The 24,035-nt window shown below is 39.8% G+C and overlaps 1 protein-coding gene across 4 annotated transcripts in view; it reads left to right on the forward strand.

Moving 5' to 3' along the window:
* Positions 1-21,538, forward strand: part of LOC134672389 (probable G-protein coupled receptor CG31760) — a 142,410-nt gene extending 120,872 nt beyond the window's left edge. For all 4 annotated transcript variants that reach the window (XM_063530264.1, XM_063530265.1, XM_063530266.1 and 1 more), the window contains 15 exons: positions 6,985-7,168; positions 9,188-9,383; positions 9,495-9,653; positions 9,784-9,913; positions 12,517-12,649; positions 13,416-13,551; positions 14,372-14,525; positions 15,007-15,116; positions 15,897-16,041; positions 16,246-16,315; positions 16,606-16,744; positions 17,555-17,660; positions 18,663-18,806; positions 19,385-19,531; positions 20,366-21,538. In XM_063530264.1, the coding sequence (XP_063386334.1) occupies positions 6,985-7,168; positions 9,188-9,383; positions 9,495-9,653; positions 9,784-9,913; positions 12,517-12,649; positions 13,416-13,551; positions 14,372-14,525; positions 15,007-15,116; positions 15,897-16,041; positions 16,246-16,315; positions 16,606-16,744; positions 17,555-17,660; positions 18,663-18,806; positions 19,385-19,531; positions 20,366-20,395 (1,983 nt within the window). In that variant the 3' untranslated portion in view covers positions 20,396-21,538. The remainder of the gene's footprint in view (positions 1-6,984; positions 7,169-9,187; positions 9,384-9,494; positions 9,654-9,783; positions 9,914-12,516; positions 12,650-13,415; positions 13,552-14,371; positions 14,526-15,006; positions 15,117-15,896; positions 16,042-16,245; positions 16,316-16,605; positions 16,745-17,554; positions 17,661-18,662; positions 18,807-19,384; positions 19,532-20,365) is intronic.
* Positions 21,539-24,035: the final 2,497 nt, after the last annotated feature.

Raw genomic sequence — 24,035 nt, forward strand, 5'->3', positions numbered from 1 at the left:
CATCCAAGTACTGACCACTCCCGACGTTGCTTAACTTTGGTCAAAAATCACGTTTGTTGTATGGGAGCCCCATTTAAATCTTTATTTTATTCTGTTTTTAGTATTTGTTGTTAGAGCGGCAACAGAAATACATCATCTGTGAAAATTTCAACTGTCTAGCTATCACGGTTCGTGAAATACAGCCTGGTGACAGACGGACGGACGGACGGACGGACGGACAGCGAAGTCTTAGTAATAGGGTCCCGTTTTACCCTTTGGGTACGGAACCCTAAAAATGCGCGGCTGTATAACACAGAATAAATAATCTGAGATAAGAATGGCCATTGGGAAAACTACTAGCAACTCTAATCCCAAACTTCTGGGTGTCCTAGGGACACTACAATTAACATACCTAAGGGAAAATAGTATCAATATCTGTTGCCTATGACCATCTCTTTGTTGCTTTTGCACATTCTAAACTGCAAAACATGTGCAAAACGTAATTCAAGACAAAAAAAAGTAAGAAATGTTGCCACTTTTTTACTAGCGCGTCTAGTATTTATGTAAAAATAAGTAAATAGCCTCGTGCCGCCCACCATACAAAATTATAGCCAAGGAAGTTAGAATCTTGTTGTATTTTCAATTGGGTTGAATTTCATTTGTTCGAAAATTTTACGAGACAAATGAAATGCTACCTACTTTGTTTTGAATTAAGGTTGACATTCTATCGAAACTGAGTGTACATCCTAATGTACATTGGGCGGCACGAGGATAAAAGTACTTTTTTAAATTGCAGGAGTAAAATTACTGATAAATAAATTATCTTAGCGTGATTATTTATCAGAAGGAATTTACTATTTTACAAACAAATTATTGCAGTGGCAACATTGTCTTACTTTTGTTGGTCTTGAATTAGTTATAGCGATGAACTGAATGAACCATAGAGAAATATAATAAGAATAGAGTGCTCATCCCATACATCAGTTTTGGTACCAAAACGACTATTATTTTCGCAGTCGACATCTAGTATCGAGTAGCGGAATTATGAATACCGCTATTTGATACCTAAGTACTAAAATTCTCTAGTGTTGCGACTCACGAAAATTGTATTGAACAACAATTTACAACTACCTAATATTAAAAGCAGAAGGAGTTGAAAATAGATTTCCGGTTATAAATATTAGCTGAAAATTGTTAAACATTCGTTTTTTTATCGTTGCAATGCAACATATTGTCAAGTAGCAGTACTAATAACTCCGCTACTCGATGCTAGATGTCTACTACGACAATAATAGTCCTTTTGGTAGCAAAACTGATGTATGGACTGAGCACTCTATGTATATTTTTTCTCTATGACTAAACAGACTATTAGATTCTAGTCTGTTTAGTCTTCTATACTTCGTTTTTTTAGCATTAGAAATAAGGTAAACAATCTTGATGTGTCTTTTAATTGAAAAACTCATTTTAAAATTGAGTGACGGCAAATATGTAACAATTATGATTATTATGAATCTAATACGACCATTTATATTCTTCTGCTTTCATAAGTAATAGTTTTTGATTTTTAAATAGCGTTTTTCAATTAAAAGACATGTCTAGATCGCTTACCTTCTTGCAAGTTCTTTCTAATGCTAAAAAAACAAACTATAGTCACTACAAGTTTTGTTTGATAACAGTTGTTTGTTTCGTTAGTTTGGTTTGTTGATATAACAAAACCACAGTAACCACACGGCTGACGTCAATCATGTTTGTGAGCTCGTTAACCACGTGATAGGATGGGGTCGTTCAAGTAAATCAGATTTTAATAGGCGACACCTACTAACTTAGGTGACAGTTTACTCTTTCCGATATTATCGAAACCTCAACCTCGTTACGTGGACTACAGCAAAGAAGAAATAATAGTACTACCGTACAGAAAGGACACTTCCTACAAAACAAACCCGAAGTTTGACAGCGGTACAGGGTCGAATCATGCTATCCCTTTCTAATATGTGGCACTATCCCTTTCGGCTATTTAGGGTTGTCAAAATTCAAGTGATTATCTTAGCTGTGGTCGTGCACGCAAAAGGAAGTCAAGTTGTGCCAACCCTAATAATTGCTCGGAGCGGAGCAATGCTGAGCCGAAACCAGTTTTTACCGATTATCAATTGGACGTAGTTTCAGGTAAAAGATCCAATCCACAAAAGTACCAAAACATGAGTTAAGTATACCAGAGAGGTCTCTATGGTGTCTATTTTCATTCAGCAAAAAGAGGCCCAGTTTCCACTGCGTTTTCATATTTTAATCAACGTGGGATACCATCCCACATGTAGGACGGGTTAAAATATATATTCGCTAATAAGTATCCATTTCTCTTGGAACCTTTAGTTATATTCGATCAATTACGGAACTGCTCCACATTTATTTTATCGAAAGAAATCCAACCTGCTTGGATCATTTTTAAGAAAATGTAATTCACACTTTTGATCCTTAATATTATTAACGAAAATGATCCAATTCATTTGGATCCTTTTGAGAAACAAATTTTACTAAACTAAAATCCTTCAGATAAACAGCAAAAAGAATTCATCTCACTTGGATCACTTTGTTAAGAGCTGTTGTAAATTCTACTTTGGTGTGATAATAATCAGCACAAACGATCCATGTAGGTATTTTTTTTAACAATTATGGCCTGGATACGAGCCCCTTTAAGCCAATCCATGTAGGTATACTTGATCAAGCAAATCTTGTCACTAGAAAAAGACGCGAATTTCAAATTTTCTATGGGACGATAACCCTTCGCGTCTATAGGTTGCACCAAGAAAAGTCTGCAGCGGATTTGATAGCCCACACAGTGTAAGTGTTATTTATACGTCATAATTTCATAGAAGCTTGACGTTTAAAATGACACTTGCACTACGTGGGCTATCAAAATCGCTGCAGACTTCACGGTCTGACGTCACATTTTTTTAATCTGTTGCCTTTTTTTACTGACAAGATCTGCTTGACCAGCTATATTTTTATGATTCCTTTCTAAATTCTAATGGCGTTATTTTTAACTATTATGATCAAGTCCTCACTGCTAATTTATTACTGTAAGTATTGGCTTACTTAGACCAATATGCAATAATTGTCAAAATGTGCAACAACCGAAACCATTTTTTTAATTGACACTACTTACAATTTTTATTTAACGGTAAACATAAAAACGACCCAACGCGGTATTATAGTTGGTCAAGCAAATCTTATCAGTAGAAAAAAGCAGCAAATTAAAAAAAATCGCGCCTTTTTCTACTGACAAGATTTGTTTGACCAGCTATAACTGTTAAAATTATCACTAAAATAATAAAATAGGATTATAAACATAGGAATCGTTTTTGATCATTTAAAAATAATAAAACACGCAAAAATAATTAAATATATTTTGAATTCGTCTCCTAAGTTTTAAGCAAGTTATACATAGTATATTAAACAACTTTCTTAGTAAAAAAAGGTGCGAAATTCAAATTTTCTACGGGATGATAACGCTGCGCGCCTACGTTTTTTTACATTTACCGCTTTTGGCTACTGACGGAAATGACTATAAAAGTCACAAACTTTGGTAATTTGTTCTCTTTTTGGTAACTTGCAACACTGTTCGTGTCATAGTGTTGCTGCGCATTATCAAATTTAATCATGAGACAGTAATGTTCTTTTTTCAATATTTGGTTTAATGGTGTACCCTTATTTTACCGCCAAATTTTTTGCAGAATTTTGTTATACAGAAAATTATTCATAGAATAATCGAATCGCAGATTTTTATTACAATTAATTCTGTTTCTTCGATTATTCATTTCAAAGAAACATATTTTGTAACTTGATTAAACTTCAGAATATTTATTCAAAGATTTTTAAATAAAATAAAAGACTGACTGTAGAATTATTATTCATTGAATATTATTTGTGCGACACTACAGTTCACAGAATATTAATTTCCACAATTATTATTTTACAAAATTACCTTTCATATACTCTTAGTATTCATTGAAATTGCTAAAAAAGGAGTTTAGGTTACTTTAGAGCTGCAACTTCTAAGAAAACGAACCCTTGCTGGAAAAGTGGGTTAGGTTAGGTTAGAACTGCGACCCCTAAGAAAACGAACTGTTGCCAGAAAAGTGGGTTAGGTTAGGTTAGAACTGCGACCCCCAAGAAAACGAACTGTTGCCAGAAAAGTGGGTTAGGTTTGGTTAGAACTGCGACCCCCAAGGAAACGAACTGTTGCCAGAAAAGTGGGTTAGGTTAGGTTAGAACTGCGACCCCCAAGAAAACGAACTGTTGCCAGAAAAGTGGGTTAGGTTAGGTTAGAACTGCTACCCCCAAGAAAACGAACTGTTGCCATAAAAGTGGGTTAGGTTAGGTTAGAACTGCGACCGCCAAGAAAACGAACTGTTGCCAGAAAAGTGGGTTAGGTTACGAGTAGGTAGAACGGCAACCCCTAAAAACGAATTCCTTCCAGAGAAGCAGATTGCGTTAAATTAACGACTAAGTAAATAAAATTCGACTAAATGACTATTCTGTATATAAAATTTTGGTGAACTGTATTTATAAGAAGTGACTTTTCTACAGATCGATGATTCTGTGGAATGAGATTACATGAACAAATTGTTCATGAAACAAAACTAATGTTTCAAATTTTTGGTGAAACGTAACTAATCCGAACTAAAATTATTTAAAGTAAATATTCTATGTAAAGATTATTTTGCGATTTGAAATTACTTGAAACATTTTCTGTGAAACGAAAATCTGCAGAAAAACTGACGGCAAAATAAAGGTAAACCGGTTTAATACTGTTTAGCAAAACTAATTTCATTTTTTATGGTAAAATAATACATAATAATTAATTCAATTGTTTTAACTAATAATATATTTATGATTTTTTATCCAATGTTATTGAATGGATCCTAATTGCACAATTAAAAAAAACCGACTGTCCATGAAAAGTATACTTTTACGAAAAGGATCCAACCCCACATTTGGTCAAATATCTCGACAAATATTGCATGAAACTAAACAATGTATGTATAAATATATAAAATGCGATTTGGCTCGTTTTTCATCAAAACACATAGTATAAAAAATATCTACCAGTATAGAGGAATACCGATTCAAACTTTAAATTGCCATAACTTTTGTTCAACTTTTTGTGGATTGGAGCTTTTACCTGTAACTACGTCCAATTAATAATTTAAAATACATAATTATCAAACCCGAGTTCCGTGTTTCTAGGGATACTTAATTCCCATTCTATCATAAGTCGCATATATGAAATTATAATATTGCATGAAACAACCTAAAAGCTTTGGTGTAATTCGACGATAAATTATGTTATGTATGTACCTATAAAGTGTAGTCTTAGCCCCCCCCCCCCACATCTAGCGTCTTTCGAACGTCGGCGTCGGATCAGCGCTATGGAAAATGACGTCGCTGCGCAGTTGCGTCTACGTTGCGTCGAGCAGCGGCCATAGAGTTGTAGACGCCGACGCTCGAAAGACGCTAGATGTAGGGGGGCCCTTAAATTTAGAAGTTATGTAATGGAACTTTAACCCATTCAATCTATAATTTTCACATTTTAAGCAGAGCATTTGAACACGCACAATGCAAAATATTATTTTTTGGTAGGAAAAAACTAGAGATGCACCGGATATTCGGTTACTATCCGGTGTCCGGCCTTTTCGGCCCTTATTTTACTATCCGGCCGGATACCAGATAGTGGCCTACTATCCGGCCGGATACCGGATAGTAACTTTGCTTGATTTCGGAGTAAACAAATTGGTTTTAAGAAACAGTCACGGCCATAATCGTACTCGATTATAATTTAAAAACAATTTAAAAATTCCACTCACTTGCATGCGCACTCATGTCGAACCTAGATGTGAGTCCGCGCGAAAGATCACTACGAAACAAGCAGTGGCGGATTTGCAGTCTTTGCCGCCCTGGGCCCCAGGTCCTGTAGCCGCCCCTTTCTCAGCCTCAGCACCCATCATATTGACTACATTTTGAGTTATTTCTTGTTATCATCAGCGAATTTTTTGTCACAATTTGCCGCCCCCAAAAAATTTGCCGCCCTAGGCCCGGGCCTACTTGGCCTTAGGGCAAATCCGCCACTGGAAACAGGTCAAAACCTGCGCAATGGGCGCCTGAAAAACCGAATTGTAGGTATATTTCCCCCGGCCGAATATTCGGCCGAGGGTCAGGCCGAATATCCGGTATCCGTTGCATCTCTAGAAAAAACCGGTACAAAAATATAACCTACGTCGGCTCTAGCTGTTATTACCCACGCCTAACATAGTGCTGTTATAAATGGTACATCATCATCATCATATCAGCCCTTTATCGCCCACTGCTGAGCATAGGCCTCTCTTCTAGTACGCCACTTGTCCCGGTCCTGAGCTAATCTCATCCAGCAGTGACCCGCAATTTTCCGGATGTCGTCCACCCAACGAGCCAACGGACGCCAGGCGCTTCTTTCATTTGAAAGCGGCCACCATTAAATGGTACAATAACCGTAAATGTAACTGCAGCAATATATGCAGCATACCATAGTATCATTACAACGCCTATAAATTCAGCTGGTCACTCGGCAGACTGTCTCCGTTAGTAATTGGGACAATGGCAAATTGCTAATAATGGACGTTGATTTGATGAGCTGGGAACTAGATCAATGGTTATCCCTCCAGTCATATTGTTTGAGTAAACCCGCAGAATGCGTTTCATGCAGGGAACACTCATTTGCACAAACAAAACCGCAATATGCAAATTTTCGGCATTAATTTTAACAACTGTACTATTTTAGTCCAATTAGTTCGGGAATGAGATGAAATAATAATTTGATATTACAAATGCACAGAGTACACGCTACACACACATGCTAATAAGAGTTACTCATTTTTACTATAAGTACTATAGTACTTGTAGTATGCCCATAAAAATTCTAGTTTTATATCACGGTTTGATTAATTTTAACAATTTTTAAAATGTTATTTGCAGGAGGAACTGGAATCATCACTGGTTTTAGTCCACGCTGTCGCCACCGGAGCCACGGGGAAGCTGTGTGTTTCGTACCGCAACGGTCAGCTGCGGGCGCCCATGCACGTCACACGGTGGGACTCAGCCAGGGCTCGGGCGGACCTGGCGGCCAGCTTCTTGCACCAACTGGGATTAGACTCTGCTGGTCAGTAAACTTTTGTGATTGAAGTTACTTATGGCCCCAATTTCACTGGGGTCTGGTTATTTTTAGGGTTCCGTACCTCAAAAGGAAAAAACGGAACCCTTATAGGATCACTCGTGCGTCTGTCTGTCCGTCCGTCTGTCACAGCCAATTTGCTCCGAAACTACTGGACCAATTAAGTTGAAATTTCGTACACATATGTAAGTCTGTGACCCAAAAACGGATATGTAACGTCAACAAATTAATTTTAAACATAGGGGCTACTTTTGGGGGGTAAACCATAAAATTAAAAATCAAAGTTTTGCAAACTATGTCGTGTTACATATCAAACAAAAGAGCTTATTGTGAGAATCTCAAATATATTTTTTTTATAAATTTACGATAAAAAATTTAGAAGTTATTCAAGAAAATAGACAAAAAATGACCATTCCCCCCCCCCCTCTATCTCCGAAACTACTAAGTCTAAAATTCTGAAAAAAATACACAAAATAGTCCTTTACCTAAAGATGACAGGAAAACTTATTAGAAATCTAGAGTCAAGCGTGAGTCGGATTTAAAAACAAAAATGCGGTTTAGGTTTTTTTAGGGACACAGCCGCAATACTTTAAGTGAAACATGATGTAGACAGCTATTGCGAAGGCCCTAGGCCGATATCCGCATAAGGCCGAAGACCCGAAGCGTCCCGAAGAGGCGTGCCTTTAGCTTCAAGCGTGAGTTGGACTGTAGGTAAAAAAATGCGACTAGGCTGTATCTGGCACACAGCCGCAATGGTACTTGTAGTACTGATTGATTAGGTTACTAGGTATTGTCACGTGTTTTAAAAAGCACTATACAGGGTGGCCAAAAAATAAACTAAGTGTATTCCCGTTGCCGATGTGCAACCCCGAAAAATTTGGCTGTTTCATACGTTTTGGCTGGTCCGTTTACTATGGGAGGATACATTTTTTTTCGCGATTTCGGGTCCCATAGTAAATGTTGCTCAGTAGGTATAATCCCAAAACCTCCCTGGCTACGGGAATGTGCGTATTTTTTGGCCACCTTGTAGGTATTATCTCTCTTCGGCCTTCGCTTTTAAAACACTTGCGGAAGTTGTAGGAAGCGCGGCCCGTCGGACGCTCCGAGTTTTAAGCTCTACGCGGAGCCAGAGAATAAATAATAGTACTAGGTACAGAAGACTCACTCTCTAACAAAACGCGTCTGTCACGATCAGCACAGATATGGCCGCTAGGTGGCGACAGCGCCACGCGCGGCTTATGGCAAACCCCAAAATTGGGGTCGAACGGATGTACTTTTAGCTACCTGTAGCAAAGCGACGAAATCGCGGAGTGAGACACGCCTGGCGGAGCTCGGTCTCCAGTCTTCGCATTTAGACACTTGTACTATTGTTCGGCATTTAATTTCCTATCTAAGCTACTTTGCATATTTGCAGAGATATAAGCCACCACGCCAGAAAACTTCATATTACATGTGTTGAAAACTTGATTGACTCATTCGGGTTTTTCAAGACGTTTCACTCACGTCACGTTACACGTACAAAAAAAATTTTGAAAATTGTGTGATGTACGGAACCCTTGAAACGCGAGTCCGACTCGCACTTGACCAGTTTTTTTTACCCTATCGCCACTGTAGCTCCCCAGGAAAGATGTGCATCTCTAACCCTTTGCACCTATGCCCATATTATCCAGTGATACACCGACAAAGCCTGAGCCAGCCTTCTAATCGAATCGTCTGATTTCACTGCTGATGAATACTTTTTACTTGCATAATAGCATTGCTTTATTATTATACTTAATGATAAAATCATAGATATCTTCAGACTTTTAGCTTTCGGTAAAATCATAAAAACTCTCAGTACCTTAAGTGCGTATGTGTGTAAATTTATATCATTATATGTATAATATTTATAAGTCTATCCAATTATGGTTTCAACTTACTTTTTCTCAGTTGAATAATCATGACAATTAGAAGCCATTGTCAAATATAAAAATATTTATAAATTAAAAGTTTAATTTTACATTTCAGACGTACTTGAAGCGGTATCGAAATCACTAGTAATGGGTAATCAGAATTCTGAAAGAGCGGTGGGAGCAAGAGCAATACCATTACGGGCTGATACCAAAGTGAAGAATGCCACGGGTTGGCAACGGTATGGTACAGCTGAACCAGTTCCAGTATTTTATCCGCCACTAGAGCAAGTGCCTGTAGCTGATTACCCTTGGTACGAAAATATTAAAATATTTTCATCTATTTTTAAGAAATTTTAATTTTAGATACATATTTAGATTTAAAAACTTTTTTTACATATTTGTTCAAGTGTAACTATTTACAGGTATGAATCGCGGCATAAAACATCTCAACAGTCTTTCAAATTCATGCCTTCGCCAGTACCAGATGCAGCTATGAAGGGCTGGTGGTCCTTTCCCTATTTCAGTTGTGATGCCGAGCGGTGGCTACTATCATATACGGTTCCAGTACATTCGGCTAGAGAGTAAGTGCAATTAAATATATTTTATATACTAGAACGCTTAGTCTATTTATACAATTACAACTTTTATCTTTCTAAATGCCAAAGTAAACATGATGATGCGAAAAAACTAATCAAATTATATTGCTTACAGGCAGGAAGGAGTTGTGTCGCTCGACATAGACATATCTAATTTGGAAATAAATCAATGTGAGATGCCAACCAACGATAATCAGATATATTCCTTTCACGGCACTCATAAATGTCACAACGAAACCACCTTTGTAAGTCTTTTATGTTACATGTATCTTGACATCAAAAAAATCAATCTAGAAGAGCAAACGGGTGCAGGTTGCCTTTTGTAATACCTATTTTTAGGGTTCCGTAACTCAAAAGGAAAAAACGGAACCCTTATAGGATCACTCGTGCGTTTGTCTGTCCGTCTGTCCGTCTGTCACAGCCTATTTTCTCCAAAACTACTGGACCAATTAAGTTGAAATTTGGTACACATATGGAAGTCTGTGACCCAAAGACGGACATGTAATAAAAACAAATGAATTTTAAGCATAGGGGGTTCTTTTAGGGGGAATATGAGAAAATTAAAAAACAAAGTTTTGCAAACCATATCGTGTTACATATGAAATGAAAGAGCTTATTTTGAGGATCTCAAATATATTTTTTTAATAATTGTATATGAAATAGTTTAGAAGTTATTTAAGAAATTAGGCAAAAAATGACCATTCCCCCCCCCCCCCCTTACCTCCGATACTACCGGGTCTATAATTTTGAAAAAAATACACATAATAGTTCTTTACCTCTAGATGACAGGAAAACCTATTAGAAATCTTGAGTCAAGCGTGAGTCGCACTTAAGAAAAAAAACGCGGTTGGGCTGTTTTAGGGACACAGCCGTAATGGTTTACGTGAAACTCGGTGTGGCAAGCTTTTGCGAAGGCCGAAGGCCGAGCTACGCGTAGGGCCGAAGGCCCGAAGCATCCCCCAGTAGCTTTTTGAAACGCACGGCCGAAGGCCGAGTTGCGGGAGGTTAGTGTTCAAACACAGAACAATTAAGTATGGTACAAGGCCCGGAGCCTCCGACATGTACATGCTTCCTGCAAAGGAGATCGTCGATTTTGTTCTATCTTTTGTTAAATGATTGGGCCTGATACCTATAGATTACTGGAAAAACGTATAAGAAGTCTGCAATTAAGCGTGAGACTTAAGAATAAGAATTGCGGATAAGCTCTATCAGGGCCACAGCCGCAATTGATTTACGTGAAACGTAGTGTGGACAGCTAGTGCGAAGGTTGAAGGCCAAGCTCTGCGTTGGGCCGAAGGCCTGAAACATCCAAGAGAGGTGCACCTCCACGCGCAAGGTCGAAGGATGAGCTTTAGGAGGTTAGTGCTCAAACTGAACAAATAATTGGTTTAAGTACGAGTAGCTAAATGAGAAAGCTGAACTGCCGTATATCAGAGGGTGTACCGCGAACACCGAAGTTCGCAAATTGCGGGGATTTCTCTGTATACTCCAATGAAACCGTAATTTGAGTGACAGTGTGATGACAGCAATTTGCGAACTTCGAACAAAATTAAAATTAAAGTATGGAAAAATGGAATGAACAGTTGTAGTAGTAGTAGTAGTAGTAAACTCTTTATTGTACAAAAAGACATATTAAAAATAACATACAATTAGCAAGAAGTACAAAGGCGAACTTATCCCTTTGAGGGATCTCTTCCAGTTAACCTTTGAGTAGATGAGAGGAGAGAGTGAAAAGAGGGTGACAAATGCAGCAAAATGTACAACAAGGTACCAGAAAGATAAAGGATATAAATACATACAAAATTTATAGGATAAACATACATATATTACACAAAAAGGAAAGGGGAAAACACACTAAACATTGGAAAGAATTAGAACGATATAAAGCAACTATGCAATAGAAATATAGACAAATTAATCAGTCAAGTCATATAACCATAGCTTCTTTAACCTCTCCTTGAACGACGCAACCGATTGTGCCTGCCTGAGCGACACAGGCAGCTCATTCCACAGCTTCACCGGACGCACTGCGAAGGACTTGTTGTATCCTCGAGATTTGTGAGGAGGGATGGCAAGTGATAAATTCGCGCTCGAACGCAGACGGTGGCCACTGCCTTCAGCCAGAAATTGAAATTTTTGAGAGAGGTATAGAGGAGAAGAAGGTGTAAAAAGAACATTAAAGAGAAGAGAAAGAGTGTGAAGATCTCTACGGCGGCGGATTGGAAGCCAATTGAGTTTTTGACGGTAGTACGACACATGATCGTACTTCCGTAGTCCGAAAATGAATCTTATACAGACATTCTGTAAGCGCTCTAACTTGTCTAGGAGTTCTTCTGTCATGTCAAGATTTACAACGTCACCGTAGTCTAGTAAAGGCAGTAACAGAGACCGGGCCAGCATGGCTTTGGTATCAAGTGGAAGAAAGTTCTGAAGGCGCCTTAAAGAATGGAGAGAACCAAACAACTTTTTGCTCACTTCAGTGACATGAGGAGCCCAGGAAAGTGTCTGATCCATGGTGACCCCTAGATTTTTAACAGTGGGTGAGAAAGGAATTGGTGTACCATCAAAGAAAATTCTAGGTGCCACCTGCTCAGACAATATGGAAATGTAATGAGGACTTCCCAAAACGATCGCTTGCGACTTCATGGCGTTGACTTTTAAACCGAAAGATGAAGCCCATAAACAGACGGAATCTAAATCGGCGTTAATTTGGCTTACGAGGGAATCGAAATCATCAAGGTTGTACTTATGAACTTCGCTTTGCTCGCTCGTTCGAAAATGTGTGCAGTACGGAACCCTTGGGACGCGAGTTCGACTCGCACTTGACCGTTATTTTTTATTGTTCTAGTGCGAGTACAAGCCAAATCGAGAAGTTGGAGTGAGGCATGCTGGTTGGGCTCGAGGATCGTACGTTTGCCGTTGTCGGGATGGCTTCTATTCAACGCATCATCCTGATGGATTCAATGGCTCACTTGTTGAAGGTAATTGTTATTTCGGTTTTGGTTTCTTTACTAAGCCATGTCCAGGGTAAACTCAGAATTATTAGAACTATGGGCCACTCTATTAATATTCATAATAACTATTATTTATTTGTATTTATTTATCAATCATACATTGTCATAGATGCGTAATTTTCCGTAAATTTGTATGTGTTTATCTACCTACATACTTTCCAAAGGCGCGCGCTGCGGCCTCTCGAGCAGAAGGACACACTACATGTACCTTTGTTTTAAACACCCTATATTCTTATGTTTCTTATTTGTGTAAAGGATGCCGACATTATTGAACAAAATCATTTAAAGTATTACCTATATTAATTTCTTTGAAGTATAACCAAGTTCATCAGAATTCAGTGAACAGTGTAATTGGAATTGGTTTTGACTGTCGCCTGTTTATTTAAATTAGAATAACGAAAAGAATATAATAATCGTGATCCGAACCGATAAACCGTAACTCCTTGGAAAGTCACATGACATCACTATATGATCTCTACTTCTTTTTTCAACTGTCAAAACAAATGGCGCCAGTAAAGTTTATAGATATTTTAAGCCAGTGTTTTTCTTATTTTTCTGTTTGACAAAAAAGGTTTTCATAAACTTTAAACTAATTAAACAATTAACATTCCAAAGTATAGTATATGTAACTGGCGCAGGCTTTTAATTCAGTTTATTATGATTTTAACAGAAACGTATTTTAGATAGCGCTACGTATTTCTACTAGCAAACGTTTTTTTTGCTTTAATTACAGTTGCTTATCAAGAATACAAGGAAAATAACGGCTTGGAAAACTGGAGTGAGCCCTACCAATGTCTGCAATGCCAGCCAGGCTGCGAAACATGCCGGGGACCGGAGCCTTGTCTTGCTACTTATAACTGGCCTTTCCGGTAAGTCTTTCATTTCATTTTTAGGTAAGGAACCCTTGGGACGCGAGTTCGGCTCGCACTTAACCGGTTTCTTACTTTAAAATAGGAGTCGGAAAGTCTACGTATTTTTCTGGGATAATAGTGTGGAACAGAGGCATTATTTAAACATACGTACATATACATACTCATTTCCTCATTTGGTTTGTTAGTACCTAATTAATAGATAGAGCAGAATATATTTTTTGATTTCATTAACTAATGGTTCAGCCAATAACTATTTTGTAAGCTTTTATTTAGTTTCACCTGACCATTGTCTGTAATCAAATCTTGCAAGTTAAATTTGATCCACTTCCCGGTTTCCGATTGAGCTGAAATTTTGCATGCATGTATAAATCAGATGACAATGCAATATTATGGTACCATCAAGCTGGTCTGATGATGGAGACAGGGGGTGGCCATAGGAACTCTGTGATGAAACAACGCAACCTTGCAACCAACCAACCAACCAACGCAAAATTGTGTTACTGGTTTTTAGAATTGTCTCGATGAGTATTAGTTGTCTGTCGTAAGAAGAGTACAGTCAGCATTAAAAGCTTGTACCAAAAAAGAAATTTTTGCCAAAAACTTATTATTACTACTCTTGTTTCCCTTATTGCATAACAACCACAGTCATGTCTGATTCCAATTATAGTGCACCAGGTGCTATCACACTACTCTAGGGCTGCCCCTACTTTCACATATAAGGTGTATTTAAATTTTATCAAACATAGTACATGGTATAATAGTTGAAGGTATAGGTAATAGTTGAAATTTAAAAATTGTATTTTGATATTAATTTCAGGATATCCCTCCTGGTGATATCGGTGAGCTGTGCATTTATGACAGTATTGCTGACGATCTACACAAGACACCACAGACGCGTGAAGGTGTTCCGTGTTGCCAGCCCTGTGTTCCTTTCCATCACGCTACTTGGCTGCGCTTGCATGTATATGGAGGTAAGGCAATCTTCGCATTGGATGTTTATTTGCATGCTTATTAAAAGGTTGATGAGCTGCTCTTTTAAGTTGCTAATTGTGACAGAATCACTTGTCAAAACTTTATTGTTCAAATATAAAACAATTGTCTCATAGAAGCAAAATCAACAACATCTACTTTCCTTAACCTTAAGACTTCATAAGTTTATAATTAACATTGTTATGTTTCTTCAGCTGAAGTAGATTTTTGGGTTCTATAACAACCAATTATGTACAATGCAATTGAGGAGAGTCTTTTCAAAAGGGCTTATTTCTCTGAACACCATACAAAAATAAGCCTTTTTGAAAAGATACTCTTCAATTAGGTTAGGGACCTTTTTATTGTTGCACACTGCACAAATCAACCAATCATTGTCCTGTGAGCCATAGGAGAAAGCCCTGCATTGCTCTGAGAAGTATTACTGCCGAAGGTGAAAAATATGTATTCTTTTTGATATTTCAGATGGCAGCTATATTCCCAGTTCTGGACCGCTACTCTTGCATCGCCACAAAATGGACTCGCCACTTGGGATTCTGCATCACATACACAGCACTGCTTATGAAAACTTGGAGGTAAATATATTACTTATATTTTATTCCTCAAACAAATATTTTGATTTATTTGAAGTATCACTGAAATGAGTTATTTGTTTTTCTAACTAACTAATGATCAGCCCTAACCTCTAGCGGCCCACCATATTAGAAAAATTGCCAGGCAAATTTGAATTAATTGTATTAGAAAATAGAGTCGATTTTGCTTTGCTTTAAAATCAAACAAAACAAAAGCAACTCTGTTCCGTTTAATAAGGATTCAAATTTCATTGGAGGTAATTTGTACTAGTATTAGGACATTGAACCCCAAAAGGTTAGAGACCAAGAATCGAAAGTTTTAGCCAATGCCGGTTTGCATTTGAAGTCGAATTGTAACTGGCAATAATGATGCAATTGCTAACATTTCATTGTAAATAAAAATTTACTGAATCTTGTTAATTTTTTAACGCATTCACTGCCAGGGGGCGTGGCCTAGGAACAAATTTGTATGACGGTGAATGCACATGTGCGTCAGGGGCAGTGAATTCTCCCGAATGCACCCAGAATGCTGGGCCAAACTATCCATGGACAGGATCCCACAGGACTGGATCTCAGGGCAGAGGAAGACCCTAACGGAGATGGCGGGACAACCTAGATACATTCTGTGTGGAGTGGTGGGAGTGTGCATTAGACAGAGACAAGTGGCGGGAAAGAGGGGAGGCCTTTGCCCAGCAGTGGGACACACTAATAAACTAAAGAAAAAAAAAGAAATAAATCTTGACTTTTATACAATAAGCAATAATCTTCAAATTAAAATTTCAGAGTATCCCTGACATATCGCGTGAAATCCGCGCACAAACTGAAGCTCACAGACAAGCAGCTGTTGCAATGGATGGCGCCCATTCTCCTGATCATGCTCGTGTATCTCGGGACATGGACTTTGTCTTCACCCCCTGATGCAGAAGACGTGAGTATCGAATCACCTTCCTAGCTTCACAGCTTGCTAAGTTTCCACTGAGACGAAGATGGAGGTGCAGACCGCAGACCTGCGTCTCACATTTTGCTTATTAACAGAGACGCACAGACATATTATTGGACCAAGATTTTGGACAGATGGAATACCACCCTAACCCAATGTTTAACCTAATGTCAATGTGTAATATGGTTTCAGATCACAGACAATAAGGGCTTGAGATTCAAGCAATGCACTTACAACTGGTGGGATCACAGTTTGGCTATAGGTATGTATTTGTTAAATTGAATGTCAAAACCAAGTCATTTTCAGAATCTCAGTCTTCGCTCATTCGAATTTCTTGTGTTACGAAGGTTGTATTTTAGTGTACAATCGTTGACATAAAATATCTTATACTACTTATGTATATGCCATCACTTGCACCATGCCACTAACTCGGGGTTACCCGGTGTAACCGTTAATCCAGTGTCAAAGTTTAACCGATTAACCCCGGGTTAGTGGGATGGTGCAAGTCGCCCTAGTGTTCCATGTGTAGAGTCCAATTGTTATCGTTTCCAGGCGAGATCCTGTTCCTGTTATGGGGAGTCCGCGTGTGCTACAGAGTGCGCCACGCCGAGAGCCTGTACAACGAGGCGCGGCTCATCTCCATCGCCATTTACAACATCTTCACCGTCAACTCGCTCATGATAGCATTCCAGTAAGTCACGTTTTGCTCCTCAGTCTAAAATGGAATAAGGCAAGTCCACATAGAGTCCGCCTCGAGAGGAACTTGCCGCGCGAGGCAAACTGCCGGACCGGGTATGGGGAGTCCGCGTGTGCTACAGAGTGCGCCACGCCGAGAGCCTGTACAACGAGGCGCGGCTCATCTCTATCGCTGTCTACAACATCTTCACCGTCAACTCGCTCATGATAGCATTCCAGTAAGTCACGTTTTGCTCCTCAGTCTAAAATGGAATAAGGCAAGTCCACATAGAGTCCGCCTCGGGGGGAACTTACCGCGCGAGGCAAACTGCCGGACCGGGTATGGGGAGTCCGCGTGTGCTACAGAGTGCGCCACGCCGAGAGCCTGTACAACAGTGTTGGCCGAAAGTTAATGCAAATTGAAAATGTTGGCCATTAACCATTATAAATTGAATCGTAAACTGTAATCGTCCGTTACGGTTTAAGGTTCAATTTATAATGTTTAATGGCCAACATTTTCAATTTGGATTAACTTTCGGCCAACACTGCTGTACAATGAGGCGCGGCTCATCTCCATCGCGATCTACAACATCTTCACCGTCAAGTCGCTCATGATAGCATTCCAGTAAGTCACGTTTTGCTCCTCAGTCCAAAATGGAATAAGGCAAGTCCACATAGAGCGAGTTGCCTCGCGAGGAAATTGCCGCGAGAAGCGAAGCCTATTAAAATAAATCCGCGCGTTTCTGCTTCAACCATCATCCAACTATTATGTTTTAATTTCCCTACTAATGTAATTGTAGTCATATATTTTTATTTTACTTTTCAGTTTACTAATCCTGCCTCGGGCCGGGCCGGATATAAAATATCTGCTCGGCTTCATAAGAACGCAGTTGTCCACTTCTACTACAGTTCTACTAGTATTTTTACCCAAGGTATGTCTGCCCAAATTATGTTATGCTTAAGTTACATTCACAAATATGTACGTAAAAACATGTAAAGATAACAAAAAGCAAAAAAAAAAACAGGACATTATAGTTCGTTTTTTTTAGCATTAGAAAGAACTTGCAAGAAGGTAAGCGATCTTGACATGTCTTTTAATTGAAAAACGCTTTTTAAAACTCAGTAACTATTACTTATGAAAGCAGAGGAATATAAATGATCGTATTAGATTCATAATTGTTACATATTTGCCGTGACTTATTTTTTAAACATGTTTTTCAATAAAAAGACGCATCAAGATTGTTATTTTTATTTCTAATGCTAAAAAAACGAAGTATAGTGTACATCACGAAATAAACCCGACGCAGCATAATGCTAGTTGTGAAATCAGAGACCAGTGTTGGTTTTTAGAGTTCCATACCCCCAAAGGTTAAAAACGGGACCCTATTACTAACGGCTCGGCCACGACATCGAGCGACTTGCGCGGCGGGAGCGATAACCATAGGTGAGCGTGACACAGCGATCGGACCTTTCGCCCCAACCTGTGGTTATCGCTCCCGCCGTCGCAAGTCGCTCGATGTCGTGGCCAAGCCGTAAGACTCCACTATTCATCTGTCTGTCTGTCCGTTTGTCTTTCTGTCGTATCTCGCCCAGATACAGCCTGGTGTATTTCATGAACCGTGATAGATAGACAGTTGAAATTTTCACAGATAATGTATTTCTGTTGCCGCTATAGGCACATATTAAACTTGTCCGGTATTTTAATAGGCGGGTTTGTATCGAATTTGGTTCTTTCGCGGGCCATATTGTCAAGCTCGCTGGTGAGATCCAGCCAGCGGTTCCCTACTGTACAGTACCCGGTGATAAATATTGCACATCGGTCTTTAGAAAGGGAATATTGGTGACAACGAGAGAGAAAGAGACAACACTCTACGAAGCCGAAATTCCGATGTGCAATATTTATAGCCGGGTACTGTACGCTGTGGTTGTGGCAGGTGCTGCGCGTGGTGCGCGGCACGGGCGACACGTGGGACCGCGGCGCGCGCGCGCGCGGCGTGCCCGCCAGCACGTCGCTCAACGGCATCGGCCTAGTGCCCGACGACCCGCCCGACCTCTACCGCGAGAACGACGAACTCAAGGTACGCATATCGACTGCCTACTATATTAACACAATACTTAATAAATATTATTATTTTTCCTATTCCTAAACTCCAAACTCTGACAAATTTTAGAAGTATTACGGTGGGAGGTGACGAAAGAAGGACTTCTCGATGAACTCGCTTCTACTTCTGTCTCCTTGACTTGGAAACCCGTCCTATCCAATTTTTTGGATTAATATGCGAGCGAAAGTTCTCCGAACTAACCAATAGCAGAGGGGTGTTTCTCCTCCTTTCGGGCAAACTCGACTCCATTCGGCTCGGCATTGCTCCGAGCAATTATTAGGGTTGGCACCATTTGACGTCCTTTTGCGTGCACGACCACAGATAAGATACAGACTTGAATTTTGACAACCCTAAATAGCCAAAAGCGATAGTGCCATACATTAGAAGGAATAACATGATTCGTCCCTGAATCGATGTCAAACTTCGGTTTTGTAGGAAGTGTCCTTTCTGTACGAAGTATTTATTCTGTGCTTATAGGGTGGAAAATAATAGCTTCAAACACCCAAAATGTAAAAGTTATCCTAGGCATTGCTCATGAAATTGATATTTTTCAGGAGGAGGTGCAGAAACTAGCGGCGCAGATCGAGTTCATGAAGATCGTGCAGATGGAGATGCACAACCGGCACCTGCGGCCGCGACCCGGCGGCTACTTCAGCGTCTCCAGCCCGCACGTCACCGCCACCGCCGTCAACATCTCGCAGGTACAGTCAGCAGCAGAGCGAGAGAGTTGCTAAGCAGGCCAGGTGTTCAAAATGATCTTAGCACAACTTTATTGTTAAGAGAATAAGAGGGTGTTAAGGTAATTTTGGACACCTCGCACGCTTAGCAACTTATGCTGCTGACTGTACGGTTGCCATATGAAAAAAAAATCCTGACAAAAGTCCAGACTCCTCTTCTTCTTCTCTATGCCCTTATCCCACGTTATGTGGGGTCAGAACAACATGTTTTTCTCTTCAATTCTTCTCTGTCATTCAGCACTTACTCCTTCATTTCTCATATCCTCTTCTGACAAAAGTCCAGACATCACCCTAAAAGTCTTGACATTTTCTGTCATTACTTGAAAAACGATAACCACTTTCATCCCCCGTAAAATCAAGCGCTTCGTAAGTACACTGGAGGTTGCACTTCGCATGGTACAAATTTAATATTCCAGACAAAACGTTTATCATCCTAGTTATATTGGCCGGTTTTGACAATGATGACCGGATTTGTACTGATTAGTGAGAGCGACGTCCATAACAGTCCCTTGTTGTTTATTTGTTTACAAACCGAACTGAATTTCCATCTTCATCCGCATCTATTGATTTATCAAGCGCCACGTCGGGTCTGGTCGACACGGAACGAACCACGCAAGGAAGATGCCGCGCGAAGCGGCTCGGTCCGTGCAGAAGTGCCTCGCCCGAGCGCGCTATTGTCTCAAGCTCTCAAGCGAGGCACGTCTCCACGAACCGTTATTTCAACGCGAGGCGGCTCGTTCTGGGCATAAATAAAGCTTACAATTTAGATAAAACTGACGTTATTTGTTGATATTGCAGGACAGCACGGAGTGGCCGGGGCCGGTGTGACTGGTCGCGCTGAGCGACAGCGGCTGGGCGTGGCCGCGCGGCGCCGGCCGCCCCGCCGTGGCCGGCACGCGCGTCGTCACGGCCGAGGACGCCCGACGACCACATTACGTTTGAACCGCGCATTTCGCTCGTCGCTTATTATATTACGTTGCGCCGATTTGACGATTACGGGACCCCGTAGTTACCTCTGGCCGAGATCAAATCGTGTACCCATGTCGTGGCCAAATCTTAAAATTGATCATTTCATGAAATGATCGGTTGGCTACATCTTGAAGTCGGTCCTGACTCACCTTTTTTTTTAAGAGGGGAAATGCTTTACGCATACCACCCGGCCCGGGGACAGGCCGGGGTGGTTATGTGGGACTCTCTGTTGTGGGCTAATGAGACCCCAGGTTTACCCACTAAAACCCCTCTGCTGCCGCCTCGGTGCTATATGGCGAGGTCCCAGGAACGCCGAAGTACTCTTCCGCAACCTCGCCAGGGACCTGACTCACCTGACCAAACCATATCATGAAATGGTCAATTCTAAAATGACAATTCATGAAATGATCAAATTCTATGATCTAGCCACCAACTTGTTAAGGTTCGCTGTCCAACTTACCAATGCTAAATTTATGTACAGTCGACTTCACCGGTATAGAAATCTTGTCTTTAAAATAAAATAGGACGACAAACTGTAAACATATCTCTAATGTCGACTATACGATATCAGGAGTGACTATTGGGACCCAATGATACTGGTTAGGGTTGAATACCTATACTGTCGTCAACAAATATATCGGAACGGCCGAGGTGCTCATTAATATTTCAACACGTCTCTATTGTCAATGCGTTAAAGTGCATGTTCAGATATTTTGAAACACCACGACCGCTGCGATATATCTGCTAGCTGTATACAAAGATACGACATACGTAAGTAGGCTGAGCTGTGAAAATTTAACTTAGTAATGGAAAACTGATGCCTGCGTTAAACGCATGTAAAGGATTTAGAATGGCTTTGCACTCATTCCCGTAACGCGTTTGACGCATTCTCTTTATTTCTATCTCTTATTACTTTAGTTAAGTAGGTAACTCGTCTCGAACTCTCGACACGTCAAAAATGGCGACGAAGTCATTCTAAACCTGCACTAAACTAATGGCAGTTTCCCAACCTATTAAGGCCGAGCCACACCGGCTTGCATGTGCGTGCGCTAAAATGTTGGAGCCGCACACGCACACGTCACGCAAGCGGTGTGCCATCTCTCATAAGGATCTGTAGTATACACGTGCACGTCACGCACACGCAGCCGGTGTGCACAGGCCATTTATAAAAACCAATAAAAGTCGTAACTATTTGATATACAACCCTAGCTCAGTTAAAACGCTCAAGTCAAACTACTTGAGCCCACTATGCTTATTCCTAGAATACTTTGCTATATTATATTGATTTTGCAATCACTTTTAACATCTAAATATATCGTATGACCAGTAAGTTTCGTGGGACATTCATATCCAGCCAAAATCAGTAAATATAAATGTGTTCTCGACTAAGACTCGCTTATATAAAAGCTCACAGCTTAGGTAGCATCAGGTATGTTATATATGTGCTAGAAATAGATACGTAATAAATGGTCTTAAAATGAATGTTATATCAGCTCTAAGCTCTAAAGATTTTCGTTCTGAGGTATAGTTAGTTTAAAAAAATGCTAGTGTTTATTTCAATCGCTAGAATAAAGTAGAATGAGTTAGAGATTCTATTGATTATTTTGAATGTTATTTAGGTAAACTTTAGATATATCATCATGTCATTTATCTTACTATAACTTACCTCTTCTATGCTAGTCGTTAATTTTAATGTATCTAATAGATTTGAATATAAGTTAAATTCATTCAGTATTGTATTTTTATCAAAGACGCGCGTAGATATATGAATTGTTGAACTCTGGCTCATGCTAGAACAGACAATAAAAATACTGTTGTAGTCAAAATAGGGACTCTAAATTCATTGATTTAATTATATACACGGTGGCAAAAAAATGTCTGCATTCCCGTTGCCAGGGAAGTTTCGGGATTATACTGGGCAACTTTTACTATGGGACCAACCCCGAAATCGAGAAATAAACATAACCCTCCCATAGAAAATGGACCAGCCAAATTTTTGTTCACCATTTCTGGGTTGGTCCCATAGTAAACGTTGCTCAGTATATTCCCAAAACCTCCCTGGCAACGGGAATGCAGTAATTTTTCAACCACCCTGTAGGTATACGAGATTATTGCGTTACCTGAAGTTACCTTTAACACTGTTGATTTTGCTTTACCATATCGCTCCTTGAGAAACACAGTGTCATTAAGCGAAAAACGTGTTTTTTGGGTACAGAGCTTTAAAATTTTCGAAATCTTCAAACGTCTAAAACTGCCGTACTAAAGATAAAAGAAAGAGTTTTTTGCTATATTTTGTTAGATTTTAAACTAATCTTGTGAGTCATTTGAGTAAACTGTGTTTTTTTTGTTTAATTTCTAAGATAATTCAATTAAAAGAAAATTGTAATGTCACTATTCCGTTTAGTTTTGCTTAATGTCACATGACGACTTCGCAATATTGATTCAATTTATGGAACAGTGACACTATATCCAGTTATTTGATATAACTTAAAGTTTATTTCAAAGAAATAGCGCAAATAGAATCATTTTACATGGATGTTAATTAATATTTACTAAAGTAAGCGACTTTCAGTCTTAAAAAATTAGCAAATAAGACTAGTTTTTCTTTAAAACTAGAGTATTCTTAGCTTGTTTTGTTTGGCTATATTTTTACGATCAAAAATTACTAAAGTAAATAAACAAAGGGGAGGATAATATTTGGGGGATGCGATGCAAGGGGCCCGAATGTCATGTAACGGACCCCAGACCAGCCTCTCCTGCACGTGGTCACCCTGTGGAATACCAAACAAGCCTCTGGCGATCCACCAACCCGCACTGAACCAGCATGGTGGGCTTATGGCCCAATCTCATTTGACATGTACGACTCCTCGTTACGGCGCTAAGTACCCTGTAAAAGTGGTGCTAAGAATCCCCGGGCGGAAGATACCCACGTCATCATCATCCTGCTAGGCCTTGTTCTCATTTACTTGGGGTCGGCCTTCCCTGTTCTTTTCCTCCATTCTGCACGATTGAGTGCAACGTCGGCGTCTATATTGAGGTCTTTCAGGTTTCGCTGAACCGTCGTCAGCCAGGTAGCAGGTGGTCTTCGACGTCCTCGCTTGACTCGCTTCGTCGTTGAAATATCGAGCGCTACCTTAACCATGTAGTCTACAGGACGCCTCTGTACATGACCGTACCACCTTAGACGTTTTTCCGTTAGCTTTTCTGTTATTGGCGCTACTTTGAAACTACCCGGCGGAAGATACCCACACGCTTTGTCGTCAAAAAGAAGTGGCAGGACAACATTGTCGGATTATCAAATTACTCCGACAAGGTGGCTGTGTTGACGTTAAGCATATCCCAAATCCCAAAGCTATATACCTACCTTAACCGCAATCAAAGCCTACGCATCAACATCTACACATTGCGATGATAAGATTGAAGAGTATTACGAGATTATGACCCTCTAAATAAATCTACTGATGAAAAGCAGGAAACATGGACCATTGTCCTTGGTGAA

Source organism: Cydia fagiglandana, chromosome 17 (genome assembly GCF_963556715.1).
Source record: "Cydia fagiglandana chromosome 17, ilCydFagi1.1, whole genome shotgun sequence".
Lineage (NCBI taxonomy): Eukaryota > Metazoa > Arthropoda > Insecta > Lepidoptera > Tortricidae > Cydia > Cydia fagiglandana.